Consider the following 23,576-nt stretch of genomic DNA (forward strand, 5'->3'; position numbering starts at 1 on the left):
TTCTCACCAATTTTTTTCTAAACACTTTACTTTTTTTTCTATGTTTTCGCTTTCCTAAAAGTGATAATAGCATACACTTTGTTTCCAAATTCACTTCAACCTTAAAAAAGCCGTCGCACCCAGCTGGCCTTCATGTTCATCCCAGCCCTTCATCTGACCCTCGCACCCAGCCCTCTCTATGTTGCACCCTAAATGGCGTTGTTTTGAATTAAAAAAATATATTAATTTTGAATCCTAACAACCCCGTATTCAGTTTGTCCTACTTCCTCCCCACTCCCGCTAGCAGCAGCAGCTCCGGCCCAGCAATGTTCTCCACCGCTGTCACCGATGTTGACACAGACGGCGACGCTCACCTCGCCTGGGTTCCTCTGGCTCGTTGTTACTGCTACATCTCTATCGCTTAGTTTCTGCCCGAAATTCACCTGTAGCCTCGCCTTTCCGGTATCCGCCGAATGACTTCTCTACTTGCTTCTTCAGCGTCGACAACGGTAAGCTCCTCGTCCTCTCCTATGGCCTCTGTTCGTCCCTAACCCCTGTTAGTCCTCGTCCTCATCCTCATCACTAACTCCTCTGGCCTCTCACTATTGGAGGATAGTGGAGCTTGTTGCTCTCACTTGGAGTGTAGTCAGTAGGGAGTTAGTGTGTTAGCTAGTTAGATGTAAATAAAATTGGTTCAATGACTTCAATCACATAAATAAATTAAATTAAAAAAAAGGCTTAGCCAGTATCTATAAGAATATTATTATTATTGTTTTGGTCATTGTTATAAATTGTTTGGAAAAACTGGAAAAGCCGAAAAGCATTCTTTTGATCATTGTTTTTATTTGTATACGTAGCATTACTTACTGAGTTCAGTTGTTCACCGCTGAGCTTCAATAGTTTCCTGGTAACAGAACACAAATTTAGATTGATGTGGGTTGTAAATTGAAGAGGAACAGCATCTGCTTATTCAGGTTTTCAGGTATTGCAGAAATTCCACAGTGCATCCAATTCTATTTCCTTGTTGCTGCTGCAGCTTTTTTTGGTTTTGCTTTTTTGAATTATTATATGCTTAATAGGCTAAGCAGACAGTACTTCTCCTCTGTTGCTACTCCACTCCCATGGCTTTTGTAGGCCTCAAAAACCCTGATGACAAGTACAGAGGAACTAGACACAATGTATGTTTAAACGCTTTGTTTTTGCTTTCTGTTAGTTTGCGCTTCTCTAATTACCACTAACCATCCTGTGCAGGTGGGATTTGAGATGATTGATGCATTGGCTACGTCAGTAGGAATTCCTATGGATACGGTCCACTACAAAGGTCTTTTTGGAAAGGGTTTGTCCCTCGCACTAGATTCATTATTGTATTTGTTTATTTCTCTTTCAGCATGTGTTGGATCTCTTGAGTTTTAGGGTGAGGTTGTCATTTGCAGGTTTTGTTGGTGATATCCCTATTTTTCTCGCCAAGCCTCAAACATATATGAATGAGTGGTGAATCAGTAAGCAACTAAGATGTTCTTAACAACACCCAGCGGGTCTTTTTGTTTATGCATCAAGATACTTTTGTTACTGATGCTAAAATTACCTTAACCTTCAATGCCTTTGATTATTTACTCAGTTTCTTAAGTTGACAAAATAAATTGAGGGAAAACTGTTTATTGATTGGCCTTTGGCAGTCCATTTTTCTTGGAGTTTCCTTAGAGTTTTTAGGCCAGTTGTGGTGGTTTTCTTAGAGTAATAGTTTTGCTATGATACTATTAATTCAAATTGGAGAGAGTTGAAGTAACAAGAAAGTGCTTGAGAAAATAACATAAATTTGTAATTTGTCAAATAATTCTCCTCTGCTGTTACAATTAACATGCCCTCATTTTCATATAAAACTGAGAAGAGGAAGAAGGAAAGAGAAGTCAAGTAGGTGGTATTATCATATGTAATCAAGGAATGAGAGATGACTTCCCTTTCATTTATTGGTTTTATCTATATTTCCAGTGCTAAGTTCTTGCTGGGATCATATGATAGTATACTAATATAGTTGCATGAAATGTTTTTATCTTTGAGTTAGCTCCCTATTGTCTATTTTGCTAGTGTCATTGCTGTTTAGCTTGTATATATAGCCATGTGCTAATTATTTGTTTAATAGTATCATAATATTGCTTTCTGATTGGAAGCAGCAGTTGGAATGAGATATTGAAACTATGAAGGCTCAATCCAATACTGTCAGCATTCGTACAATGAGTCTCAAAGCATGCAAAAGTGGAAGGAATACAAGAAGTTAGAGAAATTGCTAAGCTGTCCAGCCTGACCTCTTCGCACTCAAACGGCTATAACTTTAGCTACAGAGGTCCAAACGATGCAGTTCCAGTTGCGTTGGAAAGCTAACGTCCGGGCTTCGATTTGATATATAATATGCCATAGTTGCCCTGACGCTAGGCGACGCGACCGCGTGCTCCATGCGGCCGCGTCGCAGTGACGAAATACCAGTGTGGCAAATTTCTTCTCCGGCGATTTCTGGGCTGTTTTCAACCCAGTTTGCAGCCCAGAAAACACAGATTAGAGACTATAAAGTGGGGGAATGCATCCATACATGAATAAGCTTTCACATTCACAATTTTAGGAGTAGATGTAGTTTTTAGAGAGAGAGGTTCTCTCCTCTCTCTTAGGATTAGGATTTAGGATTTCTCTTAGTTTTAGGAGTGACTCTCAATCCCAGGTTCAATGTTCTTTTTATTTATTTTCTCAATTTTGTTTATGACTCTTTATGTTTAGATTGATTTTCTATTTAATATATTTTGAGGTATTTCAGACTTATGATTGCTCTCTTTAATTTGTGTTACTGTTACATCTGAAGGCATTTTTATTCCAGCAAATTTACTTTTTTCTCTTTGGTCTTGGTTAAGAAATCAGTAACTCAGGAGTTATCTTAGCTCAATATAATTGATAACTGCTATCTTTGCTAATTGAATTGAACTTCAATAATTCCAACCTTTTCTTAGGAAATAAATAGGATTCGAGGATCAAACTAATTAGTCCCTTGACTTTCCTTTGCTTTAGTAAAGGTCAACTAAGTGGAATTAAGATTCAACTTTCATTATTATTGGTAAGGATAACTAAGTCTGGACTTCCAATTTCTCATACCTTGCCAAAAGTTTGCTTTACAATATTTATTTATTTTAATTACCGTTTAATTTATTTGTCATACTTATTCCTCACTTTGAACCCCGATTTACAACCTGTATAGCCAATAATAAGAACATACTTCCCTGCAATTCCTTGAGAAGACGACCCGAGGTTTAAATACTCGGTTATCAATTTTAAAGGAGTTTGTTACTTGTGACAACCAAAACGTTTGTATGAAAGGACTTTTGAAGGTTTAGAAACTATACTTGCAACGAGGATTTATCCGCAAATTTCTAGACCACGCAAAAGTTCTCTCATCACTAAGCATGCCAAGGAGTTGGAGATTTTCCTCCATGTTGAGGCTTCAAGTAGTGATCATTAAATTCATGCACGTCCAACTTAAGGACGTTAAACCAAAGTGTTAGGTGGGAGACACCCCACCACAGTAACATCTTTTTAACCCTTCTCTTTCTAAGGCACTAAACCTGAGTTCAACCAAAGTTTCAACCCCAAAATTATGCGTATGCACTCATATGTGCGCAGGCCAACTCGTTTGCAACCCTTCTGCCAGGAGCGCTCGCACCTCTCTGTGCGTGCGCACCTCTGCCATTTTTCCTCTTTGTGCGTAGGCACACCTTTGTGCCTACACACACCTTTGTGCACATGCACACATGATCCTTTTCCAAGTTATGAAAAAAAATATCTTTCGGTGTGCACGCACCACCTCGTGCGTCCGCGTCCCCTTTGTTTTCGCCTTATGTGCGTACGCACGGACTTGTGTGCGTATGCACAGATGTCGAGTTAGGCGTTAATCAGGAAGAAAACCCTGTTGCGCTAAGCACCAAGGCATTCTCTTCAACCCGACTGCTGCCTCCCTCAGCCCGCCAGCCCTCTCCAGGCACCGTAGCTGTTGTGCCACCGCCGCTACCTCTTTTCTTTCTTCTTTCTTCTTCATCTTTCTTTTCTTTTTCTCTTCAACTGGCGTGCTTTCCTGTCCTCCGTGGAGCTCCGGTTCTGTCTCCGCCAAAGCTTACCGCCGTGACCTCGCAGTGGCTGTCACAAGTGCCACTATTTTATCTTCTCTCCTTACATTCTCCAACTCTCTATTTTCAGGTTTTATTTTTTTTTTATGTTATTTGTTTACTTGCTTGATTTTTAGTTTGCTTTGATTTTAGTTTAATGAATTAGGTTAAGTTTAATGATTTTTTTAATTATCATTGTATTGCAAGTGTTTGATATTTAAAATATTGGGTTGTTATTGCTTGAATTTAAGCTTGAATTTGATGAATTTGCACAATGCACGCTAAGTGTTCGATGAATTATCCAAGTAAATTTTTTTTTACTCATATGAAATGGCCATCATATGTACTCAACCTCTTTCTTGTTTGGCATATCCCATGATTTGTGCAATGTCAAAGATGATTCTTGATGATGTTAGACTTTAATTTATCAATGCATTTCTTGGATTGTTAAAATTGAGGTCTCAAGCACCCATGTGTTACATGCCTTTGCTTTGTTGTTAAAGAGTGACTTGTTTATGAATACATTGACCATAATTGGATCGAATTCTTCATTGTTCATCATAATATTTGCTTTAGAGTAACCACATTGCGAAGTGCTCATTCCATGATGTTTTGATCAAACGTCTTTTGCTTTAACTCAAGCACCTTGTTTATGTGATTCTCACATTTTGTGGATGAACAAATGATATCTCCCTTTGATTGAATTGGTTATTGTTGTTGTGCAAATTTCATAACATTGAGCTTTTATTTCCATAACTTCAATACCTATTTTCTCAAGAATTCAATTAAGTCACCTTGTGTTTGCTTAATATTGCTTGTTTCACTTTTGGTCTATCTTTCAATTTGCAACTTAAGCCGCTTGATTGAGAAGTATTGAGCTCTAAATCTTTGATTGTGTGGTTGCCATTTTACCCGACTAATGTGTGTTCTTGTCGCGCGCACACATAGAATGCACACATTGTCCTTTGTTAAACCACACTATTTTGTAAAACTCCTCAGTTAAGTATTTGTATTTTGATTTACATTGTTCATGCTTCCTCATTGTTCTTCTTGTGTCATTTACCATGTGATCTTGAAATCTATCTTTATCTCCCTTTTTAGAATGCGCCGAAAAGGCAAAGAGCCGGTTACACCACCGGTAGGTCCGAGAAATATTCTTCCATGTCCCTCCGATCGTCGGAGCGAAGAACCGAGCACCTTTGCCAACAAAAGAGCCGACCTCCAATATGACAAACTTGAAAAAAAGACAATACATTGGGAGCGAAAGCTCAAAGTTCCAAACAAATATGTGGCGCTCATCCATGATAGAATTGCCTCATTTCAATGAACAAGACCCCATTGAAATCAATGAGTCTATGGTGCGGAAATTTTATGATAATTATCACTCTTGGGAAGCAGAGACGGTATTCCTCCGAGGGAAGACATTGGATACTTCCAATAAAGCTTTTGAAGCCTTTCTAAAGATTTTCCACATCCTGCCTACTAAAGATGCTTACCCAAGGATCAAAGTTGATGTGATTAAGGAGAGGATGTCCTTGGCTCTGATTCTGAAGAAAATTGGCCGTTCTTGTGCATCTTGGGAATATAGTAAGGGAGGAAAAGATGTCCCCGTTGGCAACAGATAGTAGCTGATTATATACTTCCTAGCACTCATGCTACCGATATTCGACTTAGAGTTGTTGTACTACTTTGGGCTATTCTGGAGGACAAGAAGATAGCTATCATGCCCTTAATTCGCGCGTCGATGTGGATTCAAAAGAGGAAATTCACCATTCCATTTCCATCGCTTGTGATGATATTTGCTACGGTAGTGGGGGTAGAGAGGAGGCCTACAGATGTCATGTTCAAGATCCCAACTGGCAACCAATTCATTCCATACGGAGATTTGGATGGGTCGACAAAGAAGACATCCATAAAGAGGAAAGCACCTGAGCCCGGATCATCATCAAGACCACCACCTTCATCAGCACCCACACCTTTTTTCCGGCCTCTTTTTGACATGGTCCAGGACCTATTGCATAATGTTCGCCAAAAGGAGCGCCTTGATCACAAGCGTTTTGACTAGTTGGCGGCAAGCCTAGAGGGAAGAGATCCTGGCCCATTTCCAGCAGCCTCACCTGAGCCTGTTGTGGAGGGAGATGATGAAGACGATCAGTCCGAACCTCAGTGCCCACCAGCTGAAGGTGGAGCCTCTTAGATCTTTATCTCCCGGATTACCTGCATGCACGGAGGACCGTGCAATGATTAAGTGTGAGGGAGGATCCGCAACTTTGGGGCATAAATTTCTCTTTCTAAACACTTTGCACTACTTTCTAGTTTTTAGTAATTATGTTTCTTGTGAATATTTGTTAGTATTTCATTATATTGCACTTTGCCTAGTTTACACACACACACACACACACACACACACACACACACACACACACACACACACACACACACATATATATGTGTGTGTGTGTGTGTGTGTGTGTGTGTGCTTGCTTATAGCTTTACGGTAGTAAATATTTGCATGTTGCCTAGTATAAGAAATAAGTTTGGTAAAAACAACAAAGGAATTTTCAAGAATTCTCTTTTAGGGCGTTCCATTGATTAGATTTGAAAACTTATTTTTCAACTTGCTTGAAGTATTTTATGGAACATAGAAAAGAGCTAGAACAAAACACCAAGTAAGATTTGAGCTTAATTGTGTGGTTGCACATTTTCAACCATAAATTTTGTTCTTGTGTGCTATACTCCTTTTTTTACTGTGATCTTGGATTTGCTTGAGTCTTTATGTCCTATATTTGATATTTTAAATGCATTTAGTATGATTGAGGCCATTTTTTGAAATTAAACTCACTAACCCATATGGCCATACCCTTACAGTTACCTTTATAACCCACTTTTGAGCCTTTTAACCCCCCCCCCCTTTGTTCTAAATTTAAGCACATCATTCTCTCTAAGCAAAAAACTATTAATGTCCATGAATTGTATCTTTGATTAGCTTGGGTTGAGTAGTGTGTGTTACTCAAGTGTGGGGGGGAGGGGTTTGGAGAAATATTGGTAATAAGTTTACTTTGGGTATTCTTTAAGAAAATTTAGAAAAATGGGTAAACATTCATGCATTCATTACTTGAAACATATGTATTTCTTTTTTATAATAAAAGAAAAGAAATTTTGTTAAAAAAATTTATGATAATAATAATGCCAAATAAAAAATGCATATGTAGGTGAATTAAAAGGAAGATGCATGAGTGAATGTGAGAAAGGAGATAAATGGAAAGTTAGGTTGTTTTCTTTCATATACATAGGTTAATATAGGATTGGGTGGGATACTTGAGCTAATCAAAGATCTAATCTACTAGTCCACTTAACCATATTAATCCTACCCTTACCCTAATCCCGTTACAACCCTCCAAAGACCTCATGATATTTGCATTCATGTATCAAGTATTTGTTGATTGTTAGATGACTAGCAAATCCTAGAAAATATGATTAAATGAAAATTGAGTGATTAAGCCCTAAACACTGAGCGATTAAAGCGTATACACATCCGGTGAGGGGTTTGATCGCTCAATTCTATGATTCCTTCTCTTATCTTGTGTCTTATTAAAAGTTGCTGAATTAATTTTTGAAAACTTCAAATTAAATCTTTGGACATTGATCATATTGCATTATTCCCTTGTCTTATCCCTAAGGCTTACTGTAGATTGATTGGGATTCCATTGTTTATTTTTGCCAAATTCAGTAGAGACCTTAGTATAGAGATAAGTAGGTAATATTTAGTATAGTTGCATGCATGTAATTAGTGTATTAAATAAGTTGCTTGCCCTTTCACTTTTCTCCTTTGATTGTGATTAGCATGAGGACATGCTATTGTTTAAGTGTGGAAAAATTGATGAATCCACATTTGATGATAAATTTTGGATGGAATTGAGTGGATTTCATCATATAAACTGATATTTATTCCATTAAATAGCACGTTTTGTGTTTTCTTCCTAAATTATGCCTAATTGTGAAAACATGCCCTTTTGTGCTTAATTTAATCATTTTTATTCCATTGTGTTCCATTCAATGCCTTGATATTTTTGATGAGTGATTTCAGGTGCAATAGGTGAGAATGGCTTGATAAGAATGGAAGAGAAGCATACAAGTGGGAAGAGGCATGAAGAAACAAAGGAGAAGAGCATTTCGGAGTGTGCGTATGCACAACTACTTGTGCATACGCACAAGATGAAAACTGGCTAGTGTGCGTACGCACACATCTGTGCGTACACACAAGTACCAGCGCATGACTTCATTAAAAAGTCACGTGGCTCGCGAATTGAAGCCTTTGGAGGCCCAAATCTGATGGCCTAGAGCTCATATGGAAGGGGCAAACTTGAGGAAACCATACTATACCATTAGGGGTAGTATTAGATAGTTTAGGAAGCTTTTAGTTTGAGTTTTTCTTAAGTTTTTTTCTCTCAACTTTCTTAGGGTTTATTTAGGGTTTATATTACAAGTGCAATTTCTATTTTTGATCTTGGATTCTAACTTTCTTCCATTGTAAGTATTTCTTGATTTTATCTTTAATTACTACACTTGTGCTACACTTTCTTATAGTTAAAGACACTTTGTTAATATATACATATCCTTGCAATTTTGATTTTTAGTTGATGAGTTTGATGATTGTTGGTTATTATATGTTTGTTTGAGTTACCATTGTTGATTTTTGTTCATTGATTGTGTAGAGTTTCAAGTATTTTTCTAATTTTTTCATGTTTTATGATTATGTCCACCAAGTTTTTGTGGAAATGTCAATTTTAATTATGAGGTAAATTTCCACTCCTTAGCTTGGAAAAATGAGTATATGGGATACTAGAGTCATAATGTCCGACACTTAGTGATAATTCTTGGATTGTTAATTGTTCTTGTTTCCACTAACGCTAGCTTTTTACTAAGGTAATTAGTAAGTTAGCTAGGATTTGTGGATTAAGAACAACTATGCTCATTTGACTTACTCTTTGATGTTAAGGGTTGACTAAGTGAGATTAATCCATTATAATTATCATAGTTGTGGTTATGACAAGAAAGGATTCCCTAACTCACCTCAAGCCAAGGCTTCATCTATGTTTTGAACCACACTTCAATCATTTTAAAGCTTTACTTGTCTATATTACATAGATAGTTCTTTAATTCGTTTATTAGTTCATTAGTTGCAATTTTGATCGTTCTTTTATTCCTTTAATCGTTTGCTTCATTATTGAAAACTCCTAATTTCACAACCAAACTTGTACACTTGTGGTCACTAGTTCCTTGGAAAGATGACCCGGGATTCTACTTCTGGTTAATTTAGTTTGAACTATGACATCTCTATTCTAAACTTTGGTCACGGGTCGCGTTGTCGGTTGGGGCTATACATGCAACGCTGATTTCATTTCTTGAGAAAATTCCTAATCAATGATCTGACCCGCATCAGTCATCTTAAAAGTTTATTATGAGGCATTTCTTCCTTTTTTATCCCGCTACTCTACCATCTTGGTCATTAATAGCTTGTACTGTTGTGTTTTGTAAATTTCTAATCCTTAATATGGCATAGAATTGCTGTTAAATAAATGAACTTTCTCTGCAAAAAATAAAATGATCTACTTGATGCTGGTTTCTCAGACACCATGATTATTTTATTGTCTTGCAATGGTATTTCTATTTGACAAACATGTAAGATTCTTACGTGATTTCTGGTTCTCAACCAAATTGGACTGGAATGTCCTGAATTTGAGACTCTCTGCATCAAAGATCAAGCTCTAACAGTAGAAAGTTAGTGTTTGTGAAGTTTGAATGAACTAATTATCCCACTATACATGGAAATATTGATATTTATGCAAGCTACCAATGATATCTCTTCCTTCTTTATACTAGGTATGGAAAAAATCATTGGCTAGCCTATAAGTCACCATTTTATGCATTCAGGTAAGGGTTCTGTGAAAGACTCTAAGCTTGTGATATCTACAGAAAGGTTATTATAGTAATTTTTATATATCTCCCTCCTATTGACCCTAAGAAAATTAAGCAGTAAAACAAATAGAATTATGTGAACTTAAGTTCACCTGTAAACACCATTTTACATTTTATATTAACTTAAATTCATCTTGTAATACTTATTTTTATATTTTATTGGCACAGCCTTAAGTATGGGTTGAACATTCTACAAGGCATTGAAGGTGAAAACAAGAATCCAAAGAAATCGCTAATTTTCATCTCATTTGTTGTCCTTGTTACTGTTTAAGTCAAATCTTCAGCACCCATGGCCAACTGTAATTGAATTTTGCATTGTATCCTCGTAAACATGTTGCCTCGTAAACAATTTTTAGATGGAACTTCAATTACTTGTTTCGATGGTGGTTCTTTACTGAAATATATGGAGACTATTTTTCAATTCTTAATATTTATTGGTGTTTTTCTTTTTTCTCCTCCCCATTTTGCTCAAGATGTGGTTACTGAGAATGAATTTGAGAAAAAACTGCTTGCTGATGTGATTCCTCCAAGTGATATTGGGGTCACTTTTTATGATATTGGGGATTTAGAAAATGTGAAGGACACCTTGAAGGAGTTGGTTCCTCTACAGAGACCTGAACTCTTTAGGAAAGGACAATTAGCTAAGGTGGGGACTTACTTTTCTGTCAATATTACACTTTTGTATGTCTTTCTTTTTCGAGCAGATTTTGACATGTATTATAGCATCTCATTACAATTAATGCTCTTTGGCTCCCTTGGTATTGGAAAGACAATACTTGCGAAGGCTGTAGCAACCGAGGCTGAAGCCAACATTATTACCATTTCAATGTCTAGCATTACTTCAATAATGTGTTTTAGATTATGTAAATTTTACTTTGCAAAATGATGACTTTGCAGTGAATTTGTTTGTATTTTTATATAAAATTTATTTTAATAACATGATTTAGTTTTTGTTATAATGATTAGTTATTTAATGTTGATTATGCTGGCTTCCACAATGTTGAAAGTAGTATGGAGTGGCCTAGTAAAAGGTTTAAGGGTTTATGTAGCTATTGGCACGTTTTATAAGCGTAGCCATATCTTGTAGTCATCAACAGCCATGTTTATCAAGCGTAGATATATATCACCCTATTGGCATGCTTAAAAAGCATAGCCGTATCTCTTTCTATTAGCACGCTTTTGAAGCATACCCAAAACCAACCTTCCGGGCATGCCTCAAAAGCGTGGTTATATATACACTTTTTAGTACGCTTTTAAAGTGTAGACATAGGATTATACGTATGGCCACGTTTTTAAGTGTGGCAATAGATGAAAGCGTGGCAAAAAATAAAGCGTGCCGATAGATTGACAAAAGCGTGGCGATGGAGCAATCGGCACACTCACAGATGTGACCCTTTCGAAAGCGTGCTGATAGCTCAAAAAGCATAGCGAAAAGCTATCGGCGCGCTTCTTCCCACTTTTCGGCACGCTTTAAAAGCGTGGCAAAAAACTTATTTTCTTGTAGTGAACAAAAAAGAAGAAGAAACACATAATGCTACAAAATTACTTGAAAGAGGATGAACCTACATTCATTCAACTAAAAGAAAGAAATAAATAAGAAAAAAAGAAGAAAAAAATACAGCATTAAAGAAAATATTTTTGTGTATTTGCAGCAAATTTTAGTGTAAAACTAAGATATTTTTGTGTATTATTTAAGAATTTTCGATGTTTTTGTACTCATAAGTTCTACATAATTAAAAACTTTTCATCTTCCTCCTCCTCATCTTCTGCTGCTTTTTCTTCTTTTTTTCATCATTATCATCATCTTTTTTTTCTTTTTTTTTCTTATTCATCTTTTCGTTCTTATTTTACCTTCTCAAGTTTCTTCTGGTTTTACTCTCTTAACAAGAATAAAAATAAAAAAAATCAAACAAAGAAGAAGAAGAAATACATAATGCTGCAGAATTACTTGGAAGAGAATGAACTTACATTCATTCAACTAAAAGAAAAAAAGAAATAAGAATAAAAGAATAAAAAAATGCAGCATTAAAGAAAATATTTTTGTGTATTTGCAGCAAATTTCGGTATAAAACTAAGATATTTATGTGTATTGTTTAAGAATTTTTGGTATTTTTATACTAATAAGTTCTACATAATTCAAAACTCTTCCTCTTCCTCCTTCTCATCTTCTGCTTCTTCTTCTTCTTCTTCATCTTCTTATTTCATTTTCTCATAATTCTTTTCGAATTCAGCTTCGAAACTTCCTTCACTCTTCGCGACGATTTTGAGAGATTTTTGAGAGATTTTAATCATTGTTTGAAGTTTGAGTGTTGCAATTTTGATGTATGGAGAAGAACCGTTTGTCATAATAGTTTTTGCGCTATTCAAGAGTTGGAAAAGCTCGTATTTACACGCAATCTAAACTGAGAATTGTTTTTGTTGGGTTTGGGCTAACTTGTATAGACTTGTATACCAAAAAAACTTGTATGTATAGCAGACCTGTTTGACAAGCCGAAAAAAATGTATATTACATTATTAAACAATGACATTTATGGGTTTTAATAATCTTTTTAATGAGTAAAAAATAATACCATAAATTGTAAATAATGTTTGTAAATATGAATTATTTAATTACTTCAAGTTTATTTATTTTATACTTTTTAAATGTTAGAGCATCTCTAATGAAGTGTTTTTAGAGTCACTTTTGATACTTTTAAAAAATAAATTAATTTAGAATTAAAATTTACATTGGAGTTGATTGATGAAATGAAATCGATATCACCTTAGAAATACAGTATCATCTTGATGGAAAATCAATAAAATATTTTTATTTATATAATTATATTGATAAAATAATTAAAAATAATATAAAATTCTAACTGAACTAAGATTAAGCCTTGGAGGGACAAATTTAACTTTCAATTTCAAATTCAAATTAACAATTATAGAATTATAAATTCAAAAATTAACTTCATAAAAATAATAAAAAAACAGATAGTGCCTATTGAACCGCTAATAATTATAAGGTTTAATTATTCTGTTAGTCCCTCTAGTTTTACCAAATTTTTAATTAGGTCTTTATACTTTTTTTTTTTAATTAGGTCCCTACACTACTTTTAATTTTGTCATTTTCATATCAAAAACATTAAAATTAACATAATATTTTTTTCAAAATATATGCAGTCAAAGATCTAGTTAGGTTTTTAATTATGAATACTTTCAATCTGCGAAAAAAATATTCAGTTAACTCTAACATTTTTTACACTAAAAAAGACCTAACTATAAAATTAAAAGTAGCGTAAGAACCCAACTAAAAGAAAAAAAATATAGGGACCTAATTAAAAATTTGATAAAATTATAAAAATCAATAGAGTAATTAAACCTAATTATAACTATTCTTCTTTTATGGCGTGTTTCACTTTGGTGTTTCCTTCTTTATTTCTTTTTTTTTTAATAAAGTTTGACATTGTTTATAAATTTTGGGAGCAAATTTAATCCTATTTTTTAAAGTATTAACTTTGTAAAATAAAAAACATCTCAAGTTCCTTTCAATAAACAAAATAAAGTTTCTTTTAATGTGTTAACATTAATTACGAGAAGGAGTTCTCCTTCTTACAAGTACCCCTTATTAACTGAAAATAGATTAATGGATATTTTAATGGAGTTACATACTTACCCAATTGCAATTCTCTCTAAAAATAGAATTCGACTTCTATTTGAGACACTATAATATAAATCTACCACCACATCTCTACTTAATATGCATGGAAAATTAATCTGAATAAAAATTCTCTCCATTGGACGCAATGTGCTAGGATGAGTTTGATATAGCTCTTACTCCCACTGGAGAAGGGATTTTTATTTGTTGATTTATTTTTATTTATCTATTTTCTTTTTACTTTCAATTTTGCTTGCACATGAAACGTCCAAAAAGCAAAACTGTCTGTCTGAACAGAAAACGCGAGGCGCGCACTCACCCAACACAACAACGTACCGAACGTAGAGAGGCACTCTTGCTTGCGTGACCGTTTCCATTAGGTCGTACAAAACTTGCAACTTTGGATAATGCCATGCTTTTACAACCTCGCTGCACCTTCCAATTAACTTCCAAACTCTTCCTCCAAGGTTAAATTTTGTGTGTCCTCAACCAAAAAGAAAAGGTTTACATTTGTGTGACCTTTTTTTTCTTTATCATTAGTTACTACTTACTAGAAGCTATAGTATTAGAAGCAAATGGAATTAAAAATGGTGGCAGTGGTAAAGCCTTAAGAGAAGTATATCGTGAGCTTGTGATTATATTAATGTGGATTTCGGGACAAATAATAATTATCATTTAGAGTAAATATTATTGATTTCTCTTTTCGTTTTCAGTATTTTTATTTTTAGAATTTTGTGAAAGAAAAATATTCACAAATACAATAAAAAGTCTAAAAATGAAATACAAAACAATCAATCCCTTTTGTAGCATTTTCATAAATTTATTTTCATTTTATAACATCAACAAGTCTAATTTTACTATACACCATAAAAAATAATTCTTCCGTCGTATTAATTTATCGCTACAAAATAATAAAAACAAAGAGAAAATATATTAAAATAAATAAAAATATAAATAGTTGTCAAAANTATAGCTGTCACACCGGACACTGGGATATATAAACTTTCCGTTATCAAATGTTGTTACTTGTTAGCATTTAGCAATTCTCGGCTAAATAAATAACTGAGAAAGGGTGAAAGGTGTGTGTGTCACACCCCTTCAGCTTCCTTAATTAAAATTTAGTTTTGTTTATTGCCATTTTAGTTGATCAGGCTAAGAAGAAGAATGGCAGAAGAAGGGGCTGCAGCTGCACCACCACCAAAACAACAACAGCCTCAGGCACCTCCCGTCAAAGATCAACTCCCCAATGTTTCTTACTGCAGCAATAGTCCTCCACCATGGCGTCGGTTCACTGCCTTATATTTTCATAGATGATGATGATGATGCTTATTATTCATGTGTCTGTCACTTTTATTTCTCAATATGCATTGACTGAGTCTAGAATTTTCTTTGTTAATGAAGCGGAGGCTATACTACTTGGTTTCCAACATTACGTGGTGATGCTCGGCACAACTGTTTTAATACCTGCCTCTCTAGTTCCTCAAATGGGAGGAGGAAATGTAAGTCATCGTTCATTTGATTCTCAATTTTGTTGTCATGTTCAAAATAATCAGTTGTGCTTTCTACAGGAAGAGAAAGCAAGAATGATTCAGACTCTCTTGTTTGTGGCTGGCGTAAACACTTATATCCAAACTCTATTCGGGACTCGTCTCCCTGCAGTTATAGGAGGATCCTATACCTTTATGCCAACCACCATTTCAATCGTTCTGGCTACTCGCTACGACGCCATTGCCGATCCTAAGGAGGTTGCTTCATCACAGACATGCTTAATTCTTCATTTCCTTTGTTATATTACAATGTCAGAATCTTTGTTGCTATGCAGAAATTCGAGAGGATAATGCGCGGAACGCAGGGCGCTCTTATTGTTGCTTCTACTCTCCAAATTATTGTTGGCTTCAGTGGACTTTGGCGCAACGTAGTGAGGTTGGTTGGATTTTATCCAGGAATACTTTTAGTTTCATATGTTATGTGATGTTTTCAAATATACTTGTTTAGTACAGGGCCTGATTCTTAATACTATTCTCCATTTAATTTGTTAGCACCTTACTGTTTATTAATTGCAACAATTTTACCCTTATTTGCATTTACACTTATAACTATGGCCTATGGCTTTATCCTTTCTGACAGTTGTTCACTCATTTTCCAGCCTCTTAAAATAACTTTGGTAACAATTTCTATGTATATATTGTTTTAGGTTTCTAAGCCCTCTCTCAGCTGTTCCTTTGGTTGCTCTCTCAGGCTTTGGACTTTATGAGTTGGGTTTCCCTGAGGTAATGCATATTTGCTACTATCAAGTATCACCCATAGTTACATGAATTCACTAATTAGGTAGTGTATGGCGTACCAATTCACGAGTACCGCATACTAATGTATCTGCGTACCCAAACGTCATATGTAAAATTTTCACATATAAAATATTTTACATATTTCTTATCGCATACCGAGTATTCGTTCTAGTCCCAAAACATATTACCTTTTATGCAACTATACTATCAACACATGATCATAATTGGTGTGATTCACACTGTTCATTTTTGCTGCTAAATTTCTAGGTTACAAAATGTGTGGAGATTGGACTGCCAGCAATTCTCTTCCTACTAATATTTTCACAGGTGATTCTGAATGTACTAATGCTAATTTCATTCTTTGAGCATTGCTAGAGCCATTTATTGCTTCCCCTTTCCTTTCTTTTCTTCCTCTTCAAGTTAAATTTTAAACATTATATTCTTTAGTAAAATTCATCATGTCTTTGCAGTACATTCCTCATGTGATAAAAGAAGAAAGGGGTATTGTTGATCGCTTCGCAGTTGTATTCACGGTTGCAGTTGTGTGGATTTATGCTCTTATTCTAACTGTCAGTGGAGCTTACAGAAAGGTAGCACTCACAACAAAAAATTCTTGCAGAACTGATCATGCTGGAATTATAAGTGGTGCTCCTTGGTAAGAATCTTGTAGTTCTGCTAATTACAAAATTTTGGAGTATGATGATTATCTTGTTGAACCTTAGCTTGTTCTGCCAATTGGATATCCTTAAATGAAAAAAAAAAAAAGTGAGATTGAATTTAGTTAACACCTTTACTGGTGTTACTTACAAAATATGTCTCAATCAGGATTAGAGTCCCATATCCTTTTCAATGGGGAGCTCCTACATTTAATGCTGGAGAAGCTTTTGCTATGATGGCTGCTTCACTTGTTGCCCTAGTAGAGGTTTGTTTCTTGTTTTGCTTGTGTTATAGCATATTGTCCTGCATCTGATTTTATCTAGAATCTGTTTCATCTGGTACATTAATAAGCAGAACGCTCCACCAGTCTAGCTGTTCTCAATTCCTATTGTAATTAACAAATGAAAGGCTATATAGCCTTTAGTAATGGCTGCTTCTCACATAAGTTTCATTGTTCAACAGTCAACAGGTGCTCTCATTGCTGTTTCAAGGTATGCAAGTGCAACTCCTATCCCGCCGGCAGTTCTTAGCCGCGGTGTTGGCTGGCAGGTAAGCATAAATCATGAATTGAATGTATCATTTTACCCATCTAATTTTTGTACCTATCTTTAATATGAAATTACCAATTATAAATTGTTTCCAAACCGGCATTATCAATGTCAATTGTACACTGATGATGCATTGTTGGGTTTCTGCTTGTTCTTGATTTTTGTCACTTTCATCATTTGTTATGATCATCATTGATGGTTATTTTCTATGTATCAGGGAGTGGGAATTCTGTTATCTGGGATCTTTGGGACAGGGAATGGATCATCAGTTTCCATGTAAGATTTTAGTCCAAACTTCCATGAACTGGAGATACCATTTTCTTGATAGGGTTTGTAATGAAATGAATGATTGTAACTTGTAAGAATCATCTTTGTCATTTAACAGAGAGAACACTGGACTGTTAGCTTTGACTCGAGACGGTAGCCGAAGGGCTGTTCAGATATCATCTGGATACATGATCTTTTTCTCCATATTTGGTGAGTTCACATATGCTAGAAAATTCTAAGGTAAACTTTCTCGTTGGTTAACATTTGTACTCTCTGAACTCCTAATATATGCAGGAAAATTTGGAGCTGTGTTTGCTTCAATCCCAGCACCAATATTTGCTTCCTTATATTGCCTTTTCTTTGCCTATGTTGGTATGAATGATCATCTTAAGAAGCTGGGTTTTTCTTATCATAATCCATTCAATTATAATTTATTAACCTTTTTCTTTTCTTTTCCCCCACGAAACAGGTTCTGCTGGCCTCAGCTTCCTTCAGTTTTGCAATCTAAACAGTTTTAGAACCAAATTCATCTTGGGGTTCTCTATTTTCATGGGATTCTCCATACCACAATACTTCAATGAGTACACAGCATTTAAGCTCCATGGTCCTGTACACACTCATGCTAGATGGGTAACCCAACTTCACTCATTCATTCTAGCTCTCTTTTTGTTATTGCTTGAAAGTGCATTCTCATCTTTTATTTTTCTCTTTATTTTTGCAGTTCAATGACATGATCAATGTGTCAATGTCATCAAAAGCATTTGTTGCTGGTTCATTGGCGCTGTTGTTAGACGCCACGTTGCGCAAGAAAGACGGCCAAACCCGCAAAGACAGTGGCATGCAGTGGTGGGACAGGTTCATTTCATTCCAGAAAGATGCAAGGAGTGCTGCGTTTTACTCTCTGCCCTTCAATCTGGACAAGTTTTTCCCTTCTATGTGATTTTTGGGCCATGTTCTTACAACTTGTTACAAGACATGAATATACACCCTCACATTTGCTTTCTAACTTAGATTCCATTGTCAGTTTTTTCATTTAACTACAAATCAGCAAAATGTATACATAATTCACTTGGCACCTTTCAAAAGCTAGTAGCTAATTCTCTTAGGAAACTTTTGACATTGGACCGTGTTAGTTCAAGAAACTTTGATCTAATGGTAATAGAATGAAATCTCTATCCTTTTCACAATGCAGTGAATTAGAATAGTTAATTGACCAAAAATAATTTGACAATTGGAGAATGAATTAACCAAATTATCATTAGTTGTTAAATACTAACAATTTTTAGGGATCAAATTTGTATGTCATTTTTTGTGAGCGCATTGGAAAACTGAGATATTTTCTCTTTAAATTTTAGTGATTATGCTAAGTGTTGTCTTGCAATTTTTCTGTACATAGCCAAAAATATTTTTTAAAAAAAATCTAAAGATTGAAATTTGGTTTGGTTTTCATTGCACATTCTAAATAGTTATTTAAATATTTTTATAAAATTTTGGATCAAATACATAAACAATTTAGTCAATACAAAAAGTTGTTTAATAATTCGAAAATATTTTTTTATGGTTTACTCTTTTCATTATCATCATCATTAAATTCTCTTTTAACTTATCACTTTTTCTTTACCAACATTATTTACTTACTGCAAGAAAATTCAAATGTAGTGATAATAGAATAGAGGGAGTGAATTGTTGAGTTTAGAATTAATTAATTTTAGTATACTAATATAATGAGAAACATTTTATTGAGTTAAAAGCGCAAAAGTAGTTTGACGAGTTTGTTAATGCAGACCCAAAATCACGTGACACAACATTTAGCCCATATCAAGGAAGCATCAACTAAATATTCCACCATGCACGATATCAAGGTTGCAGCCCAAATGAAAATGACATGCAAAATCAGAACTATGATGCCAAGAAAGAAAGTTCTGCATTGTTAAGGAAATCATTGTATGATCATCACAGGGATAAGGCAGAAAATTAAATTGGACACTTGGCAGCATCAAGATGGAGAAAGGACCGCATAAAGACACAAGGACAATGAAAATTGCAGCTGGTAGGTTGTAATTGGTGCATATAATAAGTTTGATTATCGTTAAAATTTTATCATGATTATGGTAGAAATTGGATGTAAATTTTATTACATATAAAAATCGAACCAAGATATATGCTTATTTAATTCTCTCTTTCTTTATTCTATTTTTTTCTGATTTTATAAATAAAATTCGAAAAATTTCCTGCTAAATTTACATCTTCAAATTCTGAGAAAAGAACTTCAATTTTAAAAACAATTTGATTCAACCACTCTTTTCAAATTCTAGTAAAACCACATGAATAATGTCATTATTTAAATTGAGAACAAACAGCAAATGATAATTCATTAAAATTAAAGAATCTTATGTTTTAAGTTTGACTATTTTGTCCACCAGTCACAGACACAATCGTAAATTATAAAAGACTGTTGCAGTGTTTCGAGTTGATGTCGGGGCTCAGCATTAATTTTGATAAGTCAAATCTGATATCAGTGAATTGTGATCAGGAATGGATAGATCAGGCGTGTGGTATGCTGGGGTGCAATGAAGCGGTTTTACCAGTGAGGTATCTTGGCATTCCATTGGGTGCGAATCCGCGCATGGTGAAAACTTGGAAACCAATAATAGATAAGGTGGAAGAGAAACTTAGCCTGTGGAAAGCGAAAGTCTTGAACAAAGCGGGTAAGCTGGTGCTCATTAAATCAGTGCTGAATAGCCTACCAATATATTACCTTAGTTTGTACAGGATGCCAAAGGCGGTTGCGGATAAACTTATTGTGTTACAAAGGAGATTTTTGTGGTCTAAGGGGGATGGGAATGATGATATCCCGTTAGTTAAGTGGGAGTTGGTTCAGGCACCGAAAAAGGATGGGGGCTTGGGGATTGGGGATGCAATGCTTCGAAACACAGCCCTCTTATTCAAATGGTGGTGGCGGTTTTCAAAGGAGGAATGCCCATTGTGGAAAAAGATTGTATGCTCATGTAACAACCTGAACTCTGATAAAATGCTAACAAATCAGCAGTTGCCGAGTAGAGGAGGGCCATGGAAAGACATTTGTCATTTGAACATTAAGGAGCAGCGGCTAAAGGACAAACTGCTTACTAGCCTGGCGAGGGAGGTAGGGAATGGGAGGAGCACCCTGTTTTGGGAAGATAACTGGCTGCAAGGTGAGCCCCTAAAACGGACTTTTCCAAGACTCTTTTCTATTTCAAACCAACAAGGGTATGTAATAGGGGATTGTGGTTTTTGGGATGGACTCGAGTGGATATGGAATTTTCAGTGGAGAAGGGAGTTGTTCCAATGGGAGTTGGAGCTTGTCAACCACCTTCATGAGAGGTTAAGGGCGGTGACATTGGCAGATGGGCAAGAGGATCATCTAGTTTGGAAGTTTGATTGTAAAGGGATATTCTCAACCAACTCTGTCGTGAAGGTCCTACAATCGGAGACTCTGTCAGCGGAGGTAACGAGTTACAGTTTTACAAGTGCAGGAGAGGAGTGGTACCTCCGAGAATTGAGCTTTTTGGATGGTTTGTGCTTGTTGGTAGAGTTAATACCAAGGAGAGATTGAGTCGGCTATGCGTTATTTTGCCAACTGATAATATCTGTGTACTCTGTAAGAAAGGAGGTAGAATCGGTCAAGCATTTATTTCTTCTCTGTGACCTTACATGGCAGGTGTGGTGCAGTTGGTTGCGGTCCTTTGGTGAAGATTGGGTTATTCCTGGTACCATTAGAGAACTGTTTGAGAGTTGGACTGGTTGGCATAAGCGAAAACAAGAACAGAAGAGGTGGCTGACTGGGTTCTTCGCAGTGATTTAGAATATTTGGGTGGAACGAAATGCTAGGATCTTTAATGATAAAGAAACAGGTGTTGACTTCGTAATAAAGAGAACAATCCAGAGTTACAATGAATGGACTGCTAGTGATTCTGCGGGTTGTTGATGGCATTGTTGACTTAGACTAAAATGTTATGTTTTTCCATGTAGTTTTGTTGTTTAACTTGTTTGCTCCACTTTACAGTGTTGAGCTTCCTTTGTTTCAAAAAAAAAAATGATTAAGCTTGAATAACCTAACATGACATGTCAAATTGTAAATATATAGTATTTGTAAGTCCACGAGATATCGTATTTATTTTAGGAAAAGCAGCTAAACCAATAGAAATGGGTTTCATACTTTTTTTCGTGAATAAAAGACAACCTATTAAATCAGAATATTTTTAAAATACTTTTTATGATAGTGTTGTAATCTACCACGTTAGAAGGGTGCCCAATTCGATGCTCTTAATATGTTTTGAAGTACTGAAACTTCATACGAAAAGTTGAAAAAAAGTTATAGTTTATTATGTTTTATATTTTAAATTTTATTGGGCCAAATCTGTATTTTATTTTATTTTTTTGTCAAATCTGGGACCATGGGCTGGCCCAGATCGAGAAATCGAACCCGATCCGGATATACTTAGAAATCCAGACTCATTCATCTAGTTTCATCATTCTGCTGCCGTCGTTCCTCATGGTGGGAGAGAGAGCTCTTCGTTCTTCCTCCGTTCACTGCCGCAAAGGAGACTGTTGGCGCCGTTGACACCTCTTTCGCCACCGCTGATGCCTCTGACGCCACCAACGGAGGCACCCACCTTGACCGAACGCAAATCTCTTCCTATCCTCCCTTGCGCAACTGCTGTGGAATGACCTCCGAAATCCTGAGTCATCGTTGCATCACAGATCGGGTTCGATATTTTTTTTCCTAAGTTAGTGTGGGTTTTCCTAAAAAAGCTTATTGGCACAAAAAAAAATCTCCACTGTAATTAGCTTGAGAATCCCCTCTGCATTTCTTCCGCGAGCTCCATGGCAGCAGCATGAATGGCATCTGGCGATGAAGATTTATCAGCAAGTTCCTGGCGTTCCATATCTTCCAGATGATCATTGCTACAATTGCTATCTGCCCCATTCAATTTTGTTCATAACCGAAATTATTTGTAAATTATCAACAGATTTTCTTTGAATCAACGAGTTCTAATTTTTCAAATTGGTTATGGTTTGAAATTGTGAGAGGAAGAGAACTTGGTCTACTAATCGATCGCAGTTGTCGGGACATTGTTGTCGCTGACGTCGTAGTTTCAGGGGCCGCCGGTGATTTGATGGCATGCTCGTTTTCGGGCGGTGGAGTTTGTTGGTGGTTACGTTTGCCGTCGTCATCGCTGCTGTTGTGAGTTTCTGAGTTTGTCGGAACTTTTTTTTTACCACAATATTGCAGAGCAGGGACACAGTGACGAAAAAGTAGGAGCCGGAGGTATGACGGAATAGATGCGGTGGACAGACAGCGACTCGGCAGGGCGGCGTTCCATCCAACAAATAATGACAGTAGTTAAAATTTAGGATTTTTACATTTTAGATAAAAGAGATGAATGGGGATTTGCAAGGAATTGAAAATGAAAAGGAGGGTTAAAATGGAATTTTTATAAAGATTTTTTTTGTAAAATTTTATGGAGTTTCGAAACTCAAAACAAGAGACAAGCATTGTAAGGCAATGACTTATAGCTCAAATGGCATAGTTTCTTCATATTTAGGTTTAGTTTAGTAAAATTTTTACTTTTATTTATAGCTTAAAAATTGCTTTTAATAAATACAAGCAACAACAATTGCAGTTAGTAAAATAGCTTTTAAAATTTAAAAATATTATAATAGACATAAATGCAAGTATTAAATTTGAAAATTAGTTAACATGTGAGATTATATTAGACTTTTAAATTTTGAAAAGTACAAGCTAACTTTGAAAAGCTCTATATTAGGTGCTTTCAAAAGTATCCGATCTTTTAAAAACTGCAAGCACAAGCACATAATCTTTTTTATTTACCAAATATAAAATAAGGTGCTTGAGTTTTTAAAAAGCACAACCACCTCAAGCACCTTTTTAAAAAATCTTATTCCACATTTATTCTAACCACAAAATTTTTTATTAAGTCTTCATTCTTAACTTTCTAACCACAAAAATTTAGTTGACAATTTATTTTAATAAATTTATAATTGTATTCACAGACTATTTTAAAATTTTATAGACTTAAAA

General features: G+C 35.4%; 1 protein-coding gene and 1 pseudogene across 1 annotated transcript; both read left to right on the plus strand.

Annotated features, from left to right (window-relative positions):
- LOC107641822 lies at nucleotides 1,019–2,131 on the plus strand (annotated as a pseudogene).
- LOC107643520 (nucleobase-ascorbate transporter 7-like) lies at nucleotides 14,761–18,678 on the plus strand. The gene is made up of 14 exons (XM_016347197.2): nucleotides 14,761–15,016; nucleotides 15,136–15,233; nucleotides 15,303–15,479; nucleotides 15,557–15,657; nucleotides 15,929–16,004; nucleotides 16,287–16,346; nucleotides 16,490–16,674; nucleotides 16,845–16,941; nucleotides 17,139–17,225; nucleotides 17,442–17,500; nucleotides 17,610–17,701; nucleotides 17,786–17,863; nucleotides 17,961–18,121; nucleotides 18,213–18,678. Exons 1-14 carry the CDS (start codon nucleotides 14,899–14,901, stop codon nucleotides 18,429–18,431), a joined length of 1,608 nt encoding a protein of 535 aa, XP_016202683.1. The 5' UTR covers nucleotides 14,761–14,898; the 3' UTR covers nucleotides 18,432–18,678.

Source organism: Arachis ipaensis, chromosome B05 (assembly GCF_000816755.2).
Source record: "Arachis ipaensis cultivar K30076 chromosome B05, Araip1.1, whole genome shotgun sequence".
NCBI lineage: Eukaryota > Viridiplantae > Streptophyta > Magnoliopsida > Fabales > Fabaceae > Arachis > Arachis ipaensis.